This window comes from Pristis pectinata, chromosome 1, assembly GCF_009764475.1.
Source record: "Pristis pectinata isolate sPriPec2 chromosome 1, sPriPec2.1.pri, whole genome shotgun sequence".
Taxonomy (NCBI): Eukaryota; Metazoa; Chordata; class Chondrichthyes; order Rhinopristiformes; family Pristidae; genus Pristis; species Pristis pectinata.
Genome location: NC_067405.1, coordinates 2,421,351 through 2,439,830, shown reverse-complemented (window position 1 = coordinate 2,439,830; position 18,480 = coordinate 2,421,351). Strand labels below are relative to the sequence as shown.

Sequence of the window (18,480 nt, the reverse complement as noted above, 5' to 3'; positions counted from 1 at the left end):
GCAGGTGAGAGGTGAGGTGAGGTGAGGTGGACAGCCGAGGTGAGGTGCACAAGGTGTGTGGACAGCCGAGAGGTGCGGTGAACAGGTGAGAGGTGAGGTGCACAAGGTGTGTGGACAGGTGAGAGGCGAGGTGCACAAGGTGTGTGGACAGGTGAGAGGTGAGGTGCACAAGGTGTGTGGACAGGTGTGTGGACAGGTGAGAGGCGAGGTGCACAAGGTGTGTGGACAAGTGAGAGGCGAGGTGCACAAGGTGTGTGGACAGGTGAGAGGTGAGGGTGCACAAGGTGTGTGACAGGTGAGAGGCGAGGTGCACAAGGTGTGTGGACAGGTGAGAGGCGAGGTGCACAAGGTGTGTGGACAGGTGAGGAGGTGAGGTGCACAAGGTGTGTGGACAGGTGAGTCGTACACAGGGGAGATACAGGGGAACAGTTGAAAGAGAAAGAGGGGAGAGAGAGAGACGCGGGCAGAGTGTGCGTGAGAGAGAGGAAGACGCGAGAGAGGAGAGAAAGAGACCAGTAGGAAGGGAGAGATAAAGGGGGAGACGAGAGGGTTTGCAGGAGACAGGCAGAGAGAGGGAGGTGTCTCTGGGCAGAGTCGGAGAGGGGTAGACGGGGAGAGGAGGGTCGCAGATCATCGAGCAACAGGAGCCGGGCAGAGAATGGAAATGTTTGGGGCTAAACTGAACAGGGAAACTCAGTCTTCATGCGCTCGCGAGCTCCAGCAGCCTGGTGAACGGCGTTGTCCCGCGGCGGGCGAGCAGCGCCCGCAGTCTGCAGGGCGACCTGGGCAAGAACGTGCGGCTGATGTCGCACGGTCCGGTGAGCGGGGTCGGTGTGGGCCGGGTGGGGTTCTCGCTGCCGTCCTTCAACCAACAGGACGAGCTGCAGGGGCTGAACCAGCGGCTGGCCAACTACATCAACAAAGTAAAACGCCTGGAGACGGCCAACAAGGAGCTGGACAGCAAGATCAAGGTCCTGCTGGCCAAGAGAGGCACATTGTCCCGGGGACTGGGACTCGTACGAGAAGCCGGTGCTGGACATCTGCAGCAGGTACGTACACCTCTCCCTCCCCTTCCCTGAACGGAAAGCAGAGCATTCCGCAAATACTCAGCAGACCCGTTGGGGAGAGAATCCGAGGGAACATTTCAGGTCCACTGACCTCAATTGGGCAACAAACCATCTGCTGGGGGGACTCAGCGGGTCGAACAGCGTCTGTGGGGGGGGGGGGGAAGGAATTGTCCACGTTTAGGGTTGAAACCCTGCATCAGGACCTGAAACGTTGAAAATTCCTTCCTCCCCAGATGCTGCTCGACCCGCTGAGTGGCTCCGGCAGATGTTGCGTTGCTCCAGATTCCAGCGCCTATAGTCTCCGGTGTGGCTCCGAGTTCCTCCGGCACCTTGTTTCAGGTCGGACCCCGCCCTGGAGATTCCCGGCGTCTGGGGGCTGTTTGGTTAATTCTTTCCCGTTCAATGTGGGTGGACTTGTTTAAATCGTGTGCCCGGCCGCAGCTGGAGGGGAGGGTCCCGTTGTAAATCATTCCCAACAGTAAGCGCCGGTGGTCTGAAACACCGGGTTCGAAATTTACATCATAGAAAATAGATCGATGGATCAGCCCCCCCCCCCCCCGTTGCCCGCAGACCCCCGGGTCCCGGCGCCCCCCCCCCCCTGTTGCCCGCAGACCCCCGGGTCCCGGCGAACCCGGTTACCACACACTCCTGTTTCGGCGCTGTACTAAACACCGAAGATGCTGCGGATATTCAGAAGGGGGAAATCAGCGTCCTCGGAGAGGGATACGGAGTGGATATTTCAGGTGGACTGACATCCTGAGAATCAGCGACAGTTGGAGGTTTGTACTGAAGGGGGGAGTGTCTGTCATCGGGAGCAACTGGAGAAAGACTGACTGAAGTCGTGGTGGTTCTGTCTGAGAGAGGGCGGGGAATCAGAATCAGGGTTATTATCACTGACTTACATGTTGTGAAATGTGCTGTTTTGCGGCAGGAGTACAGTGCAAGATATAAGATTACTATAAATTACAAAATAAATAAATAGTGCAAAAGAGGAAAAACGAGGTAGTGTTCATGGGTTCATGGACCGTTCAGAAATCTGATGGTGGAGGGAGAAGAAGCTGTTCCTGAATCGTTGAGTGTGGGTCTTCAGGCTCCTGTACCTCCTCCCTGATGGTAGTAATGAGAAGAAGGCATGTCCTGGGTGGTGAGGGTCCTCAGTGACGGATGTCACCTTCCTGAGGCACTGCTTCTTGAAGATGTCCTCGATGGTGGGGAGGGTTGTGCCCAAGATGGAGCTGGCTGAGTCTACAACCCTCTGCAGCCTCTTGCGATCCTGAGCATTGGAGCCTCCATAGCAGGCGGTGCTGCAACCAGTCAGGATGCTCTCCACCGCACATCTGTAGAAATTTACAAGAATCTTTGGTGACGTACCAAATCCCCTCAAAACTCCTAGTGAAGTAGAGCTGTTGGCGTGCCTTCTTTGTGATTGTATCAATGTGTTGGGCCCAGGATAGGTCCTCTGAGATGTTGATGCCCAGGAACTTGAATCTACTCACCCTTTCCACCGCTGACCCCTCAATGAAGACTGGTGTGTGTTCTCCTGACCTCCCCCTCCTGAAGTCCACAATCAGTTCCATGGTCTTGCTGACGTTGAGTGTGAGGTTGTTGTTGTGACACCACTGAAGCAGCCGATCTATCTCACTCCTGTACGCCTCCTCATCGCCATCTGACAGTCTGCCAACAACTGTGGTGTCATCAGCAAATGGATATTTCTAAAATCAGGGGACGTGGTTGAAGGTGAGGAGTAAGAGGGTTAGAGGAGATTTGATCATTTTTCTGCCAGCAGGGAGTGGTTAGAATCTGGAAAAGACTGCCCGAGGGGGTGGTGGAAACAGAGTTGGTCAGATAGTTTATTGTTGTCACATTTACTGAGATACAATGAAAAGCTTTTGTCTGCATGCTGTCCAGACAGATAAGATTTCTTTATTAGTCACATGTACATCAAAACACAGTGAAATGCATCTTTTGCGTCGAGTGTTCTGGGGCAGCCACATGTGTCGCCACGCTTCCGGCGCCAACATAGCATAGATCAACATAGATCATTCCTTACATAAGTACATTGGGGTAGTAAAAAGAAACAGAATACAGAGCACAGAACATTGAACAGTACAGCACAGGAACAGACCCTTCAGCCCACCATGTTGTGCTGAACTAATTAAACTAGTAATTAATGCCCGACTAAACGAATCCATTCTGCCCACACAATGTCCATACCCCTCCATTCCCTGCACATTCATGTGCCTATCTGAGAGTCTCTTAAACGCCTGTATTATATTGACCTCCACCACCACTCCTGGCAGCACATTCCAGGCACCCACCACTCCCTTGTGTAAAACAAAAACTTGCCCCACACATCTCCTTTGAACTTACCTTAAATGCATGCCCTTTAGTATTAGACATTACAACCCTGGGAAAAAGATCCCAGCTGTCTGCTCTATCTGTGCCTCTCATATCTTAGAAACTTCGATCAGGTAGATCATGAGATTTGATCATGAGATTCCTTGGCCTCAACCGCTCCAGAGAAAACAACCCAAAGTTGTCTAAATATCTTTATAGCTCATGCCCTCTAATCCAGGCAGCATCCTGGTAAACCTCTTCTGCACCCTGTCCAATGCCTCCACATCTTTCCCATAGTGGGATGACCAAGATGCTGCCAGTGTCAGTTTCCAGCATCTGCAGAACAGTGAGTGGTCTACTTACAAATGAGTTAGCGTCCTGAAAATATAGTGTTGCAGTTACAGAGATAGTACAGAGCAGGGAGACAATAGGTTCTCAAGGGCCACGACGAGGCAGAGACTCTCACATTTGGGAAGCAGCTGGACAAGCACTGAATCACCAAGGCACTGACAGCCACAGACCAAGTGCTGGTAAATGGGATCAGTGTCGATGGATGCTTGATGGTTGGCATGGACGTGGTGGGCCGAAGGGCCTGATTCTGTGCTGAAAGGACTGAAGGTAATTAAGAACGGGGATAAGCGAAGAAGAAGAACGTGAAGCTGTGAGATACAGAAGCTGGAAATCTGAAATAAGACTGTGCTGGAGATACTCGGTGTCAGCTTTCCAGCTTCTGCAGAACAGTGAGAGTGACCTACTTACAAATGAGTCACCGTCCTGAAAATCGACCGTGAGTTGATTTGACCATAAGATATGGGAGCAGAATTCGGCCATTCGGGCCATCAAATCTGCTCCACCATTCAATCATGGCTGATTTTTTTTTCAACCCCATTCTCCTGCCTTCTTCCTGTAACCCTTAACCGCCTTACTGATCAGGAACCTAGCAATCTCTGCCTTAAATACACCCAGTGACTTGGCCTCCACAGCCCTCTGTGGCAATGAATTCCACAGGTTCACTGCCTTCCTTCGGCTGAAGAAATTCCTCCTCATCTCACGTGCCTCAGGAATCTGTTCATAAGTCGGGACATGTTTTTAATGCCAATATCAATGTTCGCTAACCAAGGTTGTACTGAAGTCTTCCGAAGGAAAATTCCAGTGTTAATACTGAAACAATGTGATTTACCTCGTAAAACATAAATATATTAAAATAACAATCAAAGTAGATACAGTAGCAATAAAGTACTTTCAGTACTTCAATTTGTTTTAATTGTAGTTTCAGGCTCACCTGTTGGAACAGCTGCCTCTGGTGATGAGTGGATTGCTCAATTAACAGGGTAGTGCAGATGTTGAGGGTCAGGTGATTAGTGCAGATGTTGAGGGTCAGGTGATTAGTGCAGATGTTGAGGGTTGGGTGATTGGTGCAGGTGTTGAGGGTGCCACAGATGTTGAGGGGGGTCAATAGTGCAGATGTGTGATGTTGAGGGTGGTGCTGATGTTGAGGCTGGTGCAGATGTTTGACGATGGTCCAGATGTTGTATGTTGTTTTTTCAGAGACTTTCTTGATAAGCTGATGAGACGGGCTCTGTCTCACATCCCACCTTCCCGCCGGATCTCTGTGTCCGTTTGTGTGTGGGGGAGTGGGTGTTGTTAAGTTTTTGATCACTTACTTTTGACTAACCTCTCTCCACTGGCGGAGATGGGCAGCTATCCCTAAGTGTCCTTGAATGGAGAGAGTTGTTAGACATTTAAGATTCAACCACGTTGATGGGTCTGGGTCCCAAGTGGGTGAGAGAGGTTAATTTGTCAGGTTGCCTCCTCCGAAGACCATTGGCGAACAGGTGGGTTTGTACGGCACATTTTGTGCTCGTTGTGACTTGTGATTTTTTCCCCAAAATTCCACGTTACCAGTTCAGTTTAATTTCTACAACACCATGCCGGGATTGCAACTTGCATCATTAGTCCAGGACATTGGCTTATTAAAGATGGAATTAAAACCAAAACTGCAGACGCTAGAAAGCTGAAACAAAAGCAGGAAATGCTAGAAGCACTCAGCAGGTCAGGTAGCATCTGTGGAGAGAGAAACGGGTTGATGTTTCAGGTGGTAAACCCTTCGGGTAACAAGTCCAGAAATTTGACCACAGCTCTGCCACTGTCCTTTGGATTGGTGCTGCTGTTTACTGTGTGGTGGTTTCTCAGACTTTGTCCTACAACTGCATTCCTATGTTACCTCAACACACGGAAACCTCCCTCAGAGCTCACGGTGGTGGAGTCAGACAGTGAGTGCGAGGTGTGTGTCACTCACAACCCTGAGCAGATCTACACCACGGACTGCATTGCTGTGAGTCCTGATGAAGTCTCAGCTCGAAACGTTGACTATTCATTTCCCCCTATGGATGCTGCCTGACCTGCTGATTTCCTCCAGCATCTCGTGTTCCCTCGCTGTTGCTTTGTTCTGCCAGATCTGAATGAAGCCATCATGCTTGTCCTTGCAGGTGCAGGACATCAGCATGGATAACGCTGGTCTGACCTTGCAGCTGGACAACTGTGAGTTGGCGTCTGATGACTTCAAAGTGAAGTGAGTATTCGAGGGGACCCAACAGCTGGATGGCTTAGAGTCAGAGAGTCAAGCACAGAACAGGCCCTTCAGCCCAACTCATCCATACTGAACATGTTGTCTATCTGAGCTACTCCCATTTGGCCCATATCCCTCTAAACCTTCCTATCCATGCACCCGTCCAATGTCTTTTAAGCATTGTACCTGCCTCACCCACTTCCCCTGGCAGTTCGTTCCATATACCCACCACCCTCTGCATGAAAAGTTGCCCCTCAGGTCCCCTTTTAAATTTTTCCCCTCTCACCATAAACCTCTGCCTTTGGACTCCTCTACCCCAGAAGACTGTGATCACCCATCTTATATACAGCCCTGATGATTTTATTAAGATAAGATTTCTTTATTAGTCACATGTACATTGAAACACACAGTGAAATACACCTTTGCGTAGAATGTTCTGGGGGCAGCCCGCAAGTGTCATCACGCTTCCGGCGCCAACATAGCATGCCCGCAACTTCCTAACCTGTATGTCTTTGGAATGTGGAAGGAAACCGGAGCACCCGGAGGAAACCCACACAGACACGGGGAGAACGTACAAACTACTTACAGCGACCAGAATTGAACCTGGGTCGCTGGCGCTGTAAAGCGTTATGCTAACCGCTACACTACTGTGCCTGCCGAAAACACCATAAGGTCGCCCTCAGCCTCCTTTGCTCCAGGGAAAACGGTTCCAGCCTGTCCAGTCTCTCCTTATAACTCTGGTCCTCCAGTCCCGGGAACATCCTCGTGGATCCTTTCTGCACCCTCTTCAGCTTAATGACGTTTAAAATGACTGGGGGTTTTCATGGAGTAAATGAAGGGAGACTGTGCAAACGCTTAGTGTTGGTAGAAAGAGAAACACTGTTAATAACCCTTCATTACAACTGGGAAAGAGGCGAGCAGAGCTCATGGAACAAAGGGGTTTGGCAAATGGATAGGAGGGGGTTGGGGGAGAATGTTTCTCCAGGACACTGTTATGATTTGGGAAAAGTTTCCAGGAAAAAGAGTGCTTGAAATATGAATGGAACAGCACAACTTGTAATTCTCCTCAAAGGGGCCAGCATAGATGAAATGGCCAAATGGCCTCCTGGTGTGACTTGAAGTCCTGACCTCTGGATCCGGTGTCTCGGAGACTGGCTCAGTACGGATGGTATGCACTGTGTAATGAATTGACCCGTACGATCGGTTGCAAGACAAGTTTTTCCACTGTACCTTGGTACAAGTGACAAAAATAAACCAACACCGATTCCAGTTCCAACCCGGTGATCCTTGGTTCTCAGGTGGCAGTCAGAGCTGGACCTGAGGCAGTCTGTGGAACAGGACCTCAATGGGCTGCGGAAAATCCTGGAAGAAACCACGTGGGTCGTGGGCAAGCTGGAGGCACAGATCGAGGCCATGAATGAGGAGCTGGGTTACCTCCGCAAGAACCATCAGGAGGTAAAAGGATTTGGTGTGACCTGGGTTTTGATCGCGACCTTCTGGCGCTGTCTATGTGGAGTCCTGCACATTCACCCTGTGACCGCGTGGGTTTCCCCCAGGTGCTCCGGTTTCCTCCCACGTTCCAACGATGTGCGGGTTGGTGGGATAATTGGCTGCTGTGAATTGCCCCAGGTGCGTGGGTGGGCGGTAGAATCTGGGAGAACTGAGGGGAATGTGGGGAGAATAAAATGGGATCAGTGCTTGATAGTCAGCATGGACTCGGTGGGCCAAAGGGTCCTTCTGTGCTGTATGACTCTCTCGCTAAGTACATGAAGCATCTCCATGGTTGTAATTGATTGGCACCTCCTTAATGTAAAGGGGATAGATGGGGCAGAGCTCAGGAAGGATTCCTGACACAGTATGTGTACAGGCTGACTAGAGAGGCATACTGGACCTGGTACTGGGCGATGAGCCTGATCAGGGTTCAGATCTCTTGGTGGGAGAGCATTTTGGAAACAGTGACCATAACTCCTTGACCTTTACCATAGCCTTGGAGAGGGATAGGAGCAGACGATATGGGAAAGTATTTAATTGGGGAGCAGGAATTATGATGCTATTAGACAGGAACTTGGGAGTGTAAATTGGGAACAGATATTCTTGGGGAAGTGCACAGTGGAAATGTGGAGGTTGTTTAGGGAGTACTTGCATGGGGTTCTGGATAGGTTTGTCCTATTGAGGCAGGGTAAGGATGGTCGAGTGAAGGAACCGTGGTTGATAAGAGACGTAGAATATCTTGTCAAGAGGAAGAAAGAACCTTACCTGAGGTCCAGAAAGCATGGGTCAGACAGGGCTCTGGAGAGTTACAAGGAAGTGAGGAACGATCTTAAGAATGGACTTGGGAGAGTTAGAAGGGAACATGACAAGGCCTTGGTGAGTAGGATCAAGGCAGCAGCAGTACAGTGCAAGACATAAACTACTATAACTTACCAATAAATAAATCGTGCAAAAAAGCAATAACGAGGTAGTGTTCACGGGTTCATGGACCGTTCAGAAATCTGATGGCGGAGGGGAAGAAGCTGTTCCTGAATCGTTGAGTGTGGGTTTTCAGGCTCCTGTACCTTCTCCCCGATGGTAGTAACGAGAAGAGGGCATGTCCTGGGTGGTGAGCGTCCTCAGTGACAGATGCCACCTTCTTGAGACACCGCCTCTTGAAGATGTCCTCGATGGTGGGGAGGGTTGCGCCCAAGATGGAGCTGGCTGAGTCTACAACCCTCTGCAGCCTCTTGTGATCCTGTGCATTGGAGCCTCCACAGCAGGCAGTGATGCAACCAGTCAGAATGCTCTCCACCGTACATCTGTAGAAATTTGGACGATAACGAACCTGAAACCCTGGGTTGGTGGCTGTGGGTTGGGTATTGTTCAGGAGCCCCCTTTGAACTTTTCCTCATTTGTGGAATCTAAAGCTTTTCAAGCCTGAGAGATTGTGGCAAAACTGGGCTGGAAGTGTCTGTGTGAAGGTTGAGCAGTGAGAGGTATCCGGGGGAGGTTATAAGCGCTCAGAGTACGTGGGAGATGGAGATGCAGGATCCTTGATCCAGAGGCACAGGTTTGAAAACGTTCATGTTAACTTATGTTTGTCATGTGTGATGTACTGAGCTGCTGCTGCAGATGTCTGACTTTCATGGCATTTATACCCTGGGGTATGACTGCCCATGTCAATAAACCTAGAACCATAGAACACTACAGCACAGTAAACAGGTCATTCGGCCCTTCTAGTCTGTGCCAAAACTTTATTCCGCTAGTCCCGTTGACCTGGACCCAGTCCATAACCCTCCAGAACCTCTCCAGTCCATGTACCTATCCAATTTATTCTTAAAACTTAAGAGTGAGCCCGCATTTACCACATCAGATGGCAGCCCGTTCCACACTCCCACCACTCTCTGAGTGAGTTCCCCCTAATGTTCTCCCTAAACCTTTCCCCTTTCACCCTAAAGCCATGTCCTCTTGTACTTATCTCTCCTAATCTAGGTGGAAAGAGCCTACTTGCATTAACTCTGTCTATGCCCCTCATGATTTTGTAAACCCTCTATCAAATCTCCCTCATTCTTCTGCGCTCCAAGCTTGAACTTGAACGAGCTCCATTTTGCCCAGACGGATCTTGATGGCCGAGCAGCCTTCTCATGGAGTTATACAGCACAGAAACAGGCCCTTCAGCCCAACTGGTCCATGCTGACCAAGATGTCCCAGCAAGCTCGTCCCATTTGCCAGCATTTGGCCATAACCTTCTAAACCTTTCCCATCCATGTACCCTGTCCAACTGTTTTTTAAAGTTGTCATTGTACCTTCCTCAACCTCTTCCTCTGGCAGCTTATTCCATGTACATACCACTCTTTGTGTAAAAAAAAAGTTGTCCCTCAAGTTCCTATTAAATCTCTCCCTCTCACCTTAAACCCATGCCCTCTAGGTTTTGATTCCCAACTCTGGAACAAGACCGTGTGCACTCACCCTATCTGTGCCCCTCATGATTTTACACACCTCTATAAGGTCACCCCTCAGTCTCCTACACCCCAAGGAATAAAGTCCTGGCCTGTCCAACCTCTCCCTATAACTCAGTCCCTCGAGTCCTGGCAGCATCCTCATGAATCTTTGCTGCACATCTGTGCTGTGAAGTTCTGCCTTTGTCCACACAGGAAGTGGACGATCTCAGAAAACAGATTTCGAATTCCAATATCTCGGTGGAGCTTGAAAAGTCCGAAGAAGAGGACCTGGGACAAGTGATTAACAAGATCCGTGAGGAATATCAGGCCCTGGCTGACCAGAACAAGAAGGAAGCGGAGGAATGTTACAGGAAGAAGGTAACAGGCATGAGGTGATGGTGTTTCAGTCTCCTGAGCGCAGTCACTGGTTGTATCAACGGGTCAGAGGGAGAGGGGCTGGTAATGGGTGGAGGTTTAATATCACAGGTGTTACAGGTGAGTAATTGGTTTATTATTGCTACACGTACCAAGATACATGAAAAGCTTTTGTCTGCAAACCATCCAGACAGATCATTTCCATACATGAGTACATCAAGGTGGTACAAAAGTAAAAAAATACAGAATGCAGAATATAGTGTTACAGAGAGTGCAGTGCAGGTGGACAATAAAACTGCAGGGGCCACGACGAGGGAGATTGGGAGATCAAGAGTTCATTTTTATTGTACTAGGGGACCGCTCAATAGTCTTATAACAGCGGGATAGAAGCTGTCCTTGAGCCTGGTGGTACGTGCTTTCAGGCTTTTGTATCTTCTGCCCGATGGGAGGGGGGAGAAGAGAGCATGTCCAGGGTGGTTGGGGTCTTTGATTATGCTGGTTGCTTTACGGATGCAGCGAGAAGTGTAGACAGTCCATGGAGGAGAGGCTGGTTTCCGTGATAGATGGGTGAGTGTGTGAGAATAAGTTTGAGGAAGTTATGTGGGGAAGATGCAGAGAAGTTGTGTGTGAACAAGGTTGTGGGTGTGGGTGAGAGACTGAGTGTGTGTGTGAGAGTGAGTGTGTGTGTATAGCTGATTGTGACCTGGGCAGTAACGTTTGCCCCCATCTCCTTATTTCCCAGTTCGATGCCGCCTCCCTTGAGGTCTCGAAGAACAACGAGGCTCTGCAAGCAGCGAAGCAAAATGTCACCGAGCTCCGACGTCAGATTAAAAACCTGGAGGTGGAGCATCGCACCCTGGGAGCCACGGTACTGACAGCACCAGACAGAATCACTCACACACTCACCTTCAAACACAGACACACACCATCAGACACACCCTGACACACACATGGACATGCACACACACACCTTCAAACACAGACACATACCATCATACACACCTTGACACACACACACACGCACACACACAATCATATACACCACCACACCATCTTACATGTACCCACACACTATTTACTGATCACATAATGACACGTATACACACATGCACTTACCCCTCCGTCACACACTCAGGCATATTCACCACCCCTCATCATCCACTGACACTTTATCAGACACACATGCTCCCCACACGTGCACACACACAAGTGCGCACACAACAACACATGTACCCACCCTCCACACATGCATATACACACATTGACACACACACAGACATTATACACGGACATATCCGTCACATAAACCTTTCCTCTGACATTCACTCCTACACAAACACCGTTGCACTAACACTCACGGACATTCTTACACACCCGCTCACGTGTGCATTTCATCACTGGGGTTTCCTCTCCCAATAAGCAGCCATTCCCTTGCCTGGGATATACGGATTTCTGGTAGGATTTTCCACAGCTCGGACCAGCGGACGGTTATCCGAGTTCAGCAGCTGGTGGGTTTTGGAGATCACTCTGTGGTGGGGTGGGTGTCTGCACCCTTGGCTGCCACTGGCTGATTGCTTCAGTACTAACCTGCTGCCTCTGGCAGCGGCCTTATCCCAGTATGTCACGGTGTGGACTGTGGGGAGAAGCTGGTGAACGAGGCCGACAGCCTCGCCCTTGTCCTGCGCCCCTCACCAATGTCTGAGTCCTGTCCTGGGTCTGATCTCCCTGGAGCAGAGGGGGTTACCACGGGACATGAGAAGAAGTATTTAAAATTGAGTGGTATAGATAGGGTAGACTGCAGGAAAACTTTGCCCTTATTAGAGGTGGATAAAGCTAGAGGACATAGGTTTAGGGTAAGCGGGGGTCTGAGGGTTACCTTCTTTACCCAGAGAGTGGGGAGTACCTGCAGCACTGTCTGAGAGTGGTGGAAGCAGAGTCACTAACAGCACCTAGTACGTGTCTCGATGAGTACGTGACGTGGCCAGGTATAGAAGGCTACGGGTCGAGTGCTGGGAGACAGTAGTGTAGCGGTTAGCGTAATGCTATTACAGCGCCAGTGACCTGGGTTCAATTCCCGCCACTGTCTGTAAGGAGTTTGTACGTTCTCCCCGTGTCTGCGTGGGTTTCCTCCGGGTGCTCCGGTTTCCTCCCACATTCCAAAGACGTACGGGTTAGGAAGTTGTGAGTGTGCTATGTTGGCGCCAGAAGCGTGGCGACACTTGCGGGCTGCCCCCAGAACACTCTACGCAAAAGATGCATCTCACTGTGTGTTTCGATGTACATGTGACAGATAGTAAGATATTTATCATATCATCTTAATGTGGGTCGGTGTGGACATGATGGGCCAATGGCCTGTTCCCTGATGGATAATTCACTGACTGTAACTACCCGGACAGATCCAGTCCCTGGAGGACACCCTGCAGGACACCGAGGACCGGGTGAACATGGAAGTCCAGACCCTGAACAACACCATCAGCAGCCTGGAACAGCAGCTGGCCAAACTCCGGGCCGACCTGACGAACCGGGGAGTGGAAGTACCAGACCTGCTCAACACCAAGATGAGGCTGCAGGCGGAGATCGACACCTACCGGAAGCTTCTGGAGGGAGATGGGTAACATCAGCTGGGCTGTTATACCCTGACCCAGGGTCCCAGGTGGGGGGAGGGGTTTGTGGGGAGGACTGGAGGCAGGTCCAACTGGGAACTTGGTCAGAGAGGGTGGCTGGATTGATTATACATGGGGCTAGAGTGAAACCGAAGGCCCGTTCGGCCTCCTTCCCTGCTGTAACCATTCCGTGTCCGTGTGATTCCAACGCCCACCCCCACGGGGAAAGTTTCCTCCCGCATGTGACCACAGCCAGATGTGGAAGCAGCTGTCTGAGCTGGGGTCCCTGGGGAAGAGTAGGCTGGCAATGGTAATGTCTGAAGGGGCACTGTCATTTTTTTTATTCAACCACCAGGGGAGGTGGGAAACAGGAGGAGTGAGAAAACATCGAACACTACAGCACAGTACAGGCCCTTCGGCCCACAATGTTGTCCTGCTCTAAGATCTATCTAACCCTTCCCTCCCACATAGCCCCCTATTTCTCTATCATTCATGTGTCTATCTAAGTCTCTTAAATGTCCCTAATGTATCTGTCCCCACAACCTCTGCCGGCAGTGCGTTCCACACACCCCACCACTCTCTGTGTAAAAAAAAAAACTTACCCCTGACATCCCCCTTATACCTTCCTCCAATCACCTTAAAATTATGTCCCCTCGTGTTAGCCATTGTCGCCCTGGGAAAAAGTCTCTGACTGTCCACTTGATCTATGCCTCTTGTACACCTCTATCAAGTCACCTCTCATCCTCCTCTCTAAGAGAAAAGCCCGAGCTCACTCAAACCTCTCCTTAAAGGGATACTCTGAGGTGCAGCACAATGACAACGATCTGGGATGAAGCAGTAAAACTGTGCCTCAAATAGAGTGGATTCTGGCAGGCAAAGGATTACGGGCATTATTTACCACCATTGATGTCCAATTGCTGGCAAGGTTGACTCATGACAGGTGGGATGGAGGGGGAAGTTAGTGATTCTCAAACTGGGTGGATGGTTACCCTTAGTAGCTCAGGGAAGTCGATGGCCCCTCTGTGCTTAAACATGTTTCTGTTTTCCAGATTAAGTCAATCAGACCACTTAAGATCAACTCCAGGCACTGGAGGTTAGTCTGATGCACAGAGAACGTGGCACAGCTACCATGGGACCGAGGCTGAGGGTGTCGATAACTTATTCACTGTTGGAGGGAACCACAGATAGAAACAATTTGGGTCCTCCCAGAGCTTCCACTAGAAACCTTTCACTAATGTAAACAGACAATAGAAACAAAATAAGGGTATATTAGGGAAATAATCTCCTGGGACCAGGTGATTTTGTTGTCCTGTAATAGGTGAAGAAATTGCAGATGGGCTGGAGAGTGCGCACGCACTTAGGATGGGGTGTGAAAGTTGCAAACCTCACTTTGTTAAGCAGCAATGAAGTGGGAGAACAAGGGCAGCCAGGAATAGGCCAGGTAATTACAGGCCAGGTAATTACAGGCCAGGGAGTCTAACATCAGTCGTAGGTCAGGCACGGTAGTGTAGCGGTTAGTGTAACGCTATTACAGCACCAGCAACATGGGTTCAATTCCCGCCGATGTCTGTAAGGAGTTTGTACGTTCTCCCCGTGTCTGCGTGGGTTTCCTCCGGGTGCTCCGGTTTCCTCCCACATTCCAAAGACGGACAGGTTAGGAAGTTGTGGGCGTGCTGTGTTGGCGCCGGAATCGTGGCGACACTTGCGGGCTGCCCCCAGCACACTCTATGCAAAAGATGCATTTCACTGTGAATTTACATATGTAAAGGCAGGGATTGATCGGGGATAGTCAGCACTGATTTGTTGGTGGACACCCTGCCCGACTAATTTGTTCGTTTTTGAAATGTATTGATGAGAGCACTGTGCTTGATGTAGTTTGCATATTTTTCCTTGGAGCATAGGAGACTGTAGGGTGATTTTATTGGAGGTGTATAAAATCATGAGGGGCATAGATAGCCTGAATGCACACTGTCTGTTTCCCAGGGTGGGGGAATCAAGAACTAGAGGGCATAGGTTTAAGGTGAGAGGGGAGAGATTTGAAGGGCACCTGAGGGGCAACTTTTTCACACAGAGGGTCCTGTGTATATGGAACTAGCTGCCAGAGGAAGTGGTTGAGGCAGGTTCAATTACAATATTGAAAAGGCACTGGACAGATAAATGGATAAGAAAAGTTTCGAGGGATATGGGCAAATGGGAAGAACTTAGGTGGGAATCTTGGTCGGCATGGACCAGTTGGGCTGAAGGGCCTGTTTCTGTGCTGTACTGCTCTCTGATTCTATCAGTCAGGCCTTTGGCAATGTCCCACATGTAAGCATAGTCCAAAGGATTAGAGCTCATGGGATCCAAGGAAAATTGGCAAATTGGATCCAAAATTGGCTTGGTAATAGGAGACAGAGGCTGACAGTTGCCTTCGTGGTATGAAGCCTGTGAACAGTAATGTACCACAAGGACCCTTTTATACATCAGTGACATGGATGTAAGTTTACAAGGTACGGTTAGTAAGTTTGCAGATGACATGAAAATGGTGTTGCTGATAGTGAGGAGAGTAGCCTTAAGCTGCAGAATAATGTTAATCATCTGGTAAATTGGGCAGGTTGATGGTAGAAGGAATTTAATTCTAATAAATGTGATGTGATTCACTTTGGAATGTTTGATAATAGTAAGTATATTAGGGAGTATTAAAGGGACAGTGGGAGTTTGGTGTCCATAGATCCCTAATGGTGTCAAAGTCAAGTTTATTGTCATCTGCACAGGTCCATGTGTGCACAGGTGCAATGAAAAACTTACCTGCAGCAGCATCACAGGCACAGAGCATCAGATAAGCAGCGTTCACATAAATTATATCCAATTTTTACAAGAAAGAACAAACAAAAAACAAAGTCCATTTTAGTGCAAAGTAATCAAAGTGGTCCCAGTGTTGCTGTACTGAGGCAGTGATTAGGGTTGTGCCGGTTGGTTCAAGAACCGAATGGTTTGAAGGGAAGTAGCTGTTCCTGAACCTGGTGGTGTGGGTTCAGGCTTCTGTACCTCCTGCCCGATGGGAGCTGCGAGAAGATGGCATGGCCCGGATGGTGGGGGTCTTTGATGGATGTTGCCTTGTTGAGGCAGCACCTCATGTAGATACTCCCGATGGTGGTATCTACAGCATAAGTAGATAAGGTGGTGAGGAAGGCAAATGGGATACTTGCCTTCATTAACCATGGAATGGAAGAGTAAGCAGGTTATGGTCCAACTTTATAAAACATTGGTTAGGCAACAGCTGGAGAGACTGGACAGGCTGGGACTGTTTCCCTGGAGCAAAGGAGGCTGAGGGGTGACCTGATAAGAGGTTTATAAAATCATGAGGGGCACAGATAAGGTCGATGGTCACAGTCTTTTCCCCAGGGCAGGGGAGTCCAAAACTTGAGGGCACGGATTTAAGGTGAGAGGGGGAAGATTTGAAAGGGACCTGCGGGGGGGCAGGTTTTTCACACAGAGGGTGGTGGGGATATGGAACGAGCTGCCAGAGGAAGTGGATGAGGCAGGTACCATGACAACATTTAACAGACACTTGGACAGGTACATGGGTAGGAAAGGTTTAGAGGGATGTGGGCCAAATGCAGGCAAATGGGACCAGCTCAGGAAGGCACCTTGGTCGGTATGGATGAGTTGGGCCGAGGGTCTGTTTGTGTGCTGTGTCACTCTGTGACTCTAATTCTCTGTTTGAATCCATTACAGAGCCGAGGAAAAATGCTAAGAAAGTCATCATCATTTCCCAGAAACTTGTGGACGGGAGGTTGTTTCTGAGAAGCAAGAATCAGAAGAAGTTCTGGATTGAAAATCTGGGCAGAATTTGGGGGAAAACATTCAAAAGATTTGGAGCTAATACTCTTGGGAGGGGACTGTCTGGTGATCCTGTCTGTCGGGTGGGGCGCAAGGGTCAGCTGTGGACTGGGGAGGCGGGTGCCATTTGGGTGAAGGAGCAGAGGGTGTGGCTGTACCCACGTGTTCCCAATGCTTCCTTCAGCCCCAAGGGGGCTGAGCTGTTGAAGAGTGATCCAAACACCATTCTCAGTGTCACTGAACTGATCTCACGGGTACCTCTCGGGAACACTTGCTTGGTTTGGGATGGCATTTTGTGTGGGCAGGGATTTTGATGTGAGGGTGGCGCTCCCTGAAATGCTCAGGTCTTGGCTCTGTGCTTGTGATTGGTCTATTCATTGGATACTTGCTGGATTTCTTGAAAGTTTAAGCATAATTCTGTCTAAAGCAATAAGACGCCTCGATACAAATGTGGGGAGGGAGATGTGGGAATCTGATCTTGTGATTGTAATGGTGTTTATTTCTCTAAATAATGTATTAAAGGATTCTGCTTGCAACCTCCCATTTGGTGTAGACTGAACATCATTTACAAGTCTAAGGCACAGAAAGAGGCCATTCAGCCCAACTGATCTGTGCTGGTATTTATGCTATATTCTATTTCCATTGCTCTTCTGAGCTCCAGATCTTTATGTTTAAGTTCAAGTTTATTGTCATGGGCAGACATGCCCAGGGTATAAATGCCATGAAAATCAGCTTTTTGCTGCAGCTTAGTGCATTACATTATGAAGGCAAATATAAGTTAACATAGATTAACATAAGTTATACATAACTTACATGTGTTAAATAAACAAATTAAACATAATGACACTAGTGCAAGTTGAGAGGAAAAAGAATTAGAGTCTGAGGTAGTGTCAGGGTTTTTCAGGTGGGCTCAAGAACCTGAGGGCAGTGGGGAAGATGCTGTTGTTGAACCTTGAGATGTGGGTCTTCAGGCTCCTGTACCTCCTGCCTGATGGCAGTATCCAGAAGAGGGCATGTCCTGGGTGGTGGGGGTCCTTATGATGGAGGTCGCCTTCCTATCTCCTTTGTGTATCTAGATCTGTCTACACTTCTCACTGCCTTGGTAAAGCAGCTGGCATAATCAAAGACCCCACCCACCCCAGACATTCTCTCTTTTCCCCCCTCCTATTGGGCAGAAGATACAAAAGTCTGAAAGCACGTACCACCAGGCTCAGGGACAGCTTCTATCCTGCTGTTATAAGACTATTGAATGGTTCCCTAGTATGATAAGATTGACTCTTGACCTCACAATCTACCTCATTATGACCTTGCACCTTATTGTCTACTAGCACTGCACTTTCTCTGTAGTTGTGACACTTTACTCTTCATTGTGTTATTGTTTTCCCTTGTACTACCTCAATGCACTGTGTAATGAATTGATCTGTATGGACAGTAGGCAAGACAAGTTTTTCACTGTACCTCGGTCCATGTGACAGTAATAAACCAATTCCAATTCAGATCCATCTCAGCATTTCACCTGAACCATTCCTCGTCAGACTGAGTTCCATATTCTCTTCACTTCACTTAAAGAGATTTCTCTTGAATTCACAAGTAAGTTTATCATTGACTACCTTATGGTGTTGGTTCTTTTGAAAAACTAACTTTTACTGTGGACAAAGAAATTTGAGTATGCTAAGATTTCAAAAAGGTATCTGAAAAGGTACATCAAAGGTTTATACAGAAAATACAAACTCATGGTGAATGGGGTAATATATGGACATGAATATATTGGTTGGTTAACAGGAAACAGAGAG

The 18,480-nt window shown here is 48.9% G+C and overlaps 1 protein-coding gene across 1 annotated transcript; it reads left to right on the top strand.

Moving 5' to 3' along the window:
* Positions 1-7: 7 nt before the first annotated feature.
* LOC127574698 (keratin, type I cytoskeletal 18-like) lies at positions 8-17,228 on the top strand. The gene is made up of 10 exons (XM_052023985.1): positions 8-269; positions 370-1,049; positions 1,301-1,471; positions 5,894-5,976; positions 7,272-7,428; positions 10,101-10,265; positions 11,005-11,130; positions 12,659-12,873; positions 13,915-13,958; positions 16,583-17,228. Exons 2-10 carry the CDS (start codon positions 804-806, stop codon positions 16,999-17,001), a joined length of 1,626 nt encoding a protein of 541 aa, XP_051879945.1. The 5' UTR covers positions 8-269; positions 370-803; the 3' UTR covers positions 17,002-17,228.
* The last annotated feature ends 1,252 nt before the right edge of the window (positions 17,229-18,480 follow it).

Excerpts from the sequence above, each read along its gene's own strand:
- LOC127574698 (XM_052023985.1), top strand. The coding sequence starts at position 804 with ATGTCGCACGGTCCGGTGAGCGGGGTCGGTGTGGGCCGGGTGGGGTTC. Across the intron at positions 5,977-7,271 it reads TCTGATGACTTCAAAGTGAA|GTGGCAGTCAGAGCTGGACC; the intron begins GTGAGTATTCGA and ends CTTGGTTCTCAG. Across the intron at positions 12,874-13,914 it reads AAGCTTCTGGAGGGAGATGG|ATTAAGTCAATCAGACCACT; the intron begins GTAACATCAGCT and ends TCTGTTTTCCAG.